Below are 4,764 nucleotides of genomic sequence, written 5' to 3'. Positions count from 1 at the left end.
AAAAACCAACAAGAAAAAAAAACCAACAACCATACACACACACACACACACACACACACACACACACACACACACTTTACCACTGTCTTTTACTAATTTTATTTCATTTTGCTAATGTTCTCTTTTTGTTTTGTTTTGTCAAGACAGCATCTCACTATTCAGCCTTGGCTGTCCTGGAACTCACTCTGTAGACCAGGTTAGCCTCGAACTCGAGATCCACCTGCCTCTGCCTGCCAAGTGCTGGGATTAAAGGGGTGTACCACTATGCCTGTCTTTATTATTTATATTCTTTTTTAAAAATAATTTATTTGTATTTTGTGTAATTGGTGTTTTGCCTGCATGCATGTCTGTGTGAGGGTGTGGGATCTCTTGGAACAGGGTGCTGGGAGTTGAACCTAGGCCTCCTGAAAGAGCAGCTAGAGCTCTTAACTGCTGAGCCATCTCTCCTGTCCCGTCAAGCCCTGTCCATGCTCTTTAGGTAGTCATATTCATATTCTTATTCTCCTCCCCTTACACACATACACACACAGCTTTTTTTTTGAGACCAGGTTCTTTTCTTCCTATTAGTATCGTGTGCGTGCGCATGTGTGTGTGTTCATGAATCTGGGTGCTCATGTGTGCAAATGTCAGAAGTCATCATCAGGTGACTTCCTCAGTTGCTTCCCCACCTTTATATTCAGGACAGGGGCTGTCACTGAACCTGAGGCTCACCACCTGGACAGACAGGTGGCCATCAAGCCCCACAGATCCTCCTATCTTTGCCTCTCCAGCACTAGGCTTATAGACAGATGCCACCACATCTGGCCATTTCTGTAAACTCTGGGCCTGAACTCAAGTGCTCGTGCTTGAGTGGCAAGCATTTCACCGACTGAACCCCCCAACGCCAGCTTTTTGAGACAGGCTCTCACTAAGCAGCCCTGGCTAGCCTGGGACACCCTAGGTAGACCAGGCTGACCTCAAGCTCACAGAGATCCACCTGCCTGTGCCTCCTGGGATTACATCCTTAGGCTAAACATGTACTATGGAAGGATGTGTTTCCTCCAGTTCTGCATTCCGTGACATGATGCAAGCCGAAACACTCTACAACCGAGACCACACAAAACAGGTTTCCCACCCACCCTCCAGCACACCAGGACCCAAGGCCTGGCTTTGAAATCTGCCTCTTCCTGTCCTTATGACCACAGCATGATTCTTCCTGGAACCTGTTTCCCCACCCCCACCCCCTTCAACTACAACACGTAGCCCAGGCTGGCCTCTCACTTACTATGTAGGTGAGGATGACGGGTCTAGATAACCACAGTACTGGCGATGAAACCCAGGGCTTCAGACATGCTAGGCGAATGCTCTACCAATTAAGTCTACTTCAGTTCCCATCAGCCTGTGTCTAAACTTGTAAAATGAGCAAGATGCACCACACCTTTGGTGGGTGTGTATGAGCGAAAGGAGAGGGAAACTGTTGATGAACAATCTCAAATGCTGGGGCCTAGTTTTGCTTTTCCTGTCTCCTGTGAATAAAACCATTCGTTCATTCATTCATTCATTCATTCATTCATCAAATGATTGCTCAGCACCTTTTTGTGTAAGACACAATGAGTGACGTTGTTATTTTTTGGTTTTGGTTTTGGGGCTTTTTTTTTTTTTTTTTCGAGACAGGGTTTCTCTGTGTAGCCCTGGCTGTCTTGGACCTCACTCTGTAGATCAGGCTGGCCTCGAACTCAGAAATTCATCTGCCTCTGCCTCCCAAGTGCTGGGATTAAAGGCGTGCGCCACCACTGCCTGGCATGATTTTTTTTTCCTAAGATTAAAAAATATCTTAATTATGTGTATGCATTGTATCTATGGATGGGTATTTCTGTGTGTATGCAGTACTCACGGAGTCCAGCAGAGAGTGCTGGGGTCCCTAGAGCTGGCATTATAGGCAGCTGTGAACTGCTGGATGTGGATACTTGGGACAAAACTCCAGTGGTCTTAAAGAGTAGTTTGAGAATGTTGGGGATTTCCCCCCATTAATGGTAAACAGCCCTTCAAAAGCCAACACTCTAAAAATTTCCCCTACCTACTAAAAACTTTCATGCCACATCATTTTTAGAAAACTTTATGTATGAGTGTCTGTATGCCTACATACCAGAAGAGGGCATCAGATCGCATTATAGGTTGTGAATTGCCCTGTGGGTGCTAGTAACGGAACTCAAGACCTCTGGAAGATGGTGTCATCCTGAGACTCGAGGGCTCATTTGGAAAGTAGGCCCTGGGTTCAATGCCCCACTGCTGCCCAAACACACACACAGCTCAAAGATATGCTTGCTCTCCTGCTCATTATAAATAAGCCTTATTTATGACAGCCTCTTGCCCACATCCTGGGTCCCCTGTTCTCCCAATCCCTGTCACCAGGCACTGTTTTTTGTTTGTTTGGGTTTTTTTTTTTCACATGATCATGCATGCAAGTGTGTACCTGTGTGTGTGTGTGTGTGTAGTTCATATTCACGTGTGTGCATATGTGCGCATGTAGACATGTATGCTCATATCCACAGGTGGAGGCCATAGGTCTCTTTTTTGTTTTTGTTTTTTGTTTTTGTTGTTGTTTTTTGGTTTTTCGAGACAGGGTTTCTCTGTGTAGCCCTGGCTATTCTGGAACTCACTCTGTAGACCAGGCTGGCCTCGAACTCAGAAATCCACTTGCCTCTGCCTCCCGAGTGCTGGAGGCCTCTTTCTTTCTTTCAGGCTGGCCTGGAACTCAGAAATCCGCCTGCCTCTGCCTCCCGAGTGCTGGAGGCCTCTTTCTTTCTTTCTTTTTTTTTTTTTTTTTTTTTTGGTTTTTCGAGACAGGGTTTTTCTGTATAGCCCTGGCTGTCCTGGAACTCACTCTGTAGACCAGGCTGGCCTGGAACTCAGAAATCCGCCTGCCTCTGTCTCCCGAGTGCTGGGATTAAAAGTGTGCGCCACCACACCTGGCTCTGGAGATCTCTTTCTTAACTGCTTTCCACTTTATTTTTCAGACAAGGAGCCTCAGGGAACTCTACACATCCCCAGCTCTGAAACTGCAGACATGCGCTGCCTCCCCCGTCTGTTTTACTTGGGCGCTAAGCAGGTCCTCACACCTGTACCACTGAGACACCTCCTCAGCCCCTACTAACTATCTATCTATCTATTTCCAGTGACAGCGTCTGTCACTAAACCCAGAACTTGCTGATTTTTGGCTGGGCTGGCTGGCCAATGAGCTCAGAGGATCTGCCTGCCCGTCCTTTTCCTCCCCAGAGCTGGGGTCATAGGCATGAGCTGCTGTACCCCATGACCCCACCTCCTGCAAGCAGCCTCTTCCCCCCACCCCCCATTTCTTGGGAGACAGGCTTTCCAGCTATGTAGCCCAGGCTGGCCTAGAACTCACTACACAGTCCACATTGGCCTGAACTTTGCCATCCTCCTGCCTCGGTGTTGGGATGAGAGATAAGTGCCACCAGGGGTAGGCTAACTGCCATCTATCTGTCACAGCAGTTGTTAAGATCTGCAACTACTTCCTATTTGTATGGTTATTGTCTACCCGTTAAAATAAAAGCTCCCTGAGTGGCCCTTAGTCGCTGCTGTCAACAGTGCTGGCTTCACAGCGAGAGGTCAGTAACCCTGGTCCAGTGCGGGGAGACGTTATTCAAGCGTCCCCTCGCTAAGCTGCAATCGGCATCAATTTCCTCCCACTCGGATGCACACGAGAAAGGAAACCAGCGCTGGCTCGGTGGTGCTCAGGGAGTCGGGTGGGAGTCAGAGCAGGGAGGACGGAGGAAGGGGTCCATCGGGGTGGTGAGGTCTGACAGGTGACTAGGTAGCCAGGCCGATCCCACTCCCTGGGGCGGAGGAGGAAGTGGAAATGACAAGGGGGAAATAAAATTAAAAAAAAAAAAAAAAAAGGAGAAGCTGGACCCTAGCTTTAAAAATACATGAAAATCCAGCGATCGTTCTTAGGTTCGAGGCTCTAGGGTGGGATCGGGGCACACGGCAGGGCTAGGGGGGCAGCGGCTGGGTGGGCGAGCCGGTGCTGGAGGCAAAGGCTGGAGAACAGAGCGGACGCTTCCTCTCTCCCAGGCCTTCGGACACAGCTCTCCTGCCTCCCCTCGGGCCGTCGCCCCGCTCGGCTCCCCGCCCCTGGGGCTCGAAGGCTTACCGGCATCTTGACGGTGTCCGGATTCGATCCAGAGAAGCCGAACCCCAGAAAGCGCAAGCCTTTTCCGGCGACCGAGCCCTGGGTGGAGTGGGCGGAAGTGAGCCGGAAGAGGCGGGCGGAAGGAATACACGTCCTTCCGGTGGTTTGCTCCGGCTGCGCGGACCGCCGGGGACGCCAGGGGGCGCGTCAAGCGTGAAGCGCTGAGCGTGGCGCATGCGTAAAGCGCGTTCAGAAAAAAAAAAAAAAAAAAAAAAAAAGGCTGGGTTTTGGACTTGAAGACTCCCTGTCAAGAGGTTAATAATCAGCTCCCGTTTTTTGCTCATTCCCCGGCTTCAGCTTAAAATCCAGTACCACTCAGATGCCTGATTTACCCTTCTGCTATGTCTAGTGTTTTACTTTTACCACAGTGCAAGTAGGGGAAATAAATCAGTTCAGGAAACCATGAGACTCTCAGAATAAACTCAATCTTCAGAAACTCCTACACACCGAGCCGTCTTGGCGGCTGTAATTTTTTTATTTTTCAATTTTTTACTTTGTTAAGAGTCACATGAAGAGCCGGGCGTGGTGGCGCACGCCTTTAATCTCAGCACTAGGGAGGCAGAGGCAGGCGG

The 4,764-nt window shown here is 49.4% G+C and overlaps 1 protein-coding gene across 1 annotated transcript in view; it reads right to left on the bottom strand.

Annotated features, from left to right (window-relative positions):
* Positions 1-4,274, bottom strand: part of Arpc3 (actin related protein 2/3 complex subunit 3) — a 14,415-nt gene extending 10,141 nt beyond the window's left edge. Inside the window, exon 1 of the mRNA XM_021186887.1 lies at positions 4,154-4,274. Coding sequence (XP_021042546.1) covers positions 4,154-4,159 — 6 coding nt within the window. The 5' untranslated portion in view covers positions 4,160-4,274. The remainder of the gene's footprint in view (positions 1-4,153) is intronic.
* Positions 4,275-4,764: the final 490 nt, after the last annotated feature.

Source organism: Mus pahari, chromosome 23 (genome assembly GCF_900095145.1).
Source record: "Mus pahari chromosome 23, PAHARI_EIJ_v1.1, whole genome shotgun sequence".
In the NCBI taxonomy this organism is placed as follows: Eukaryota; Metazoa; Chordata; class Mammalia; order Rodentia; family Muridae; genus Mus; species Mus pahari.
The sequence above is the reverse complement of the archived record's forward strand: the minus strand, read 5'-3'. Positions and strand labels throughout refer to the sequence as shown.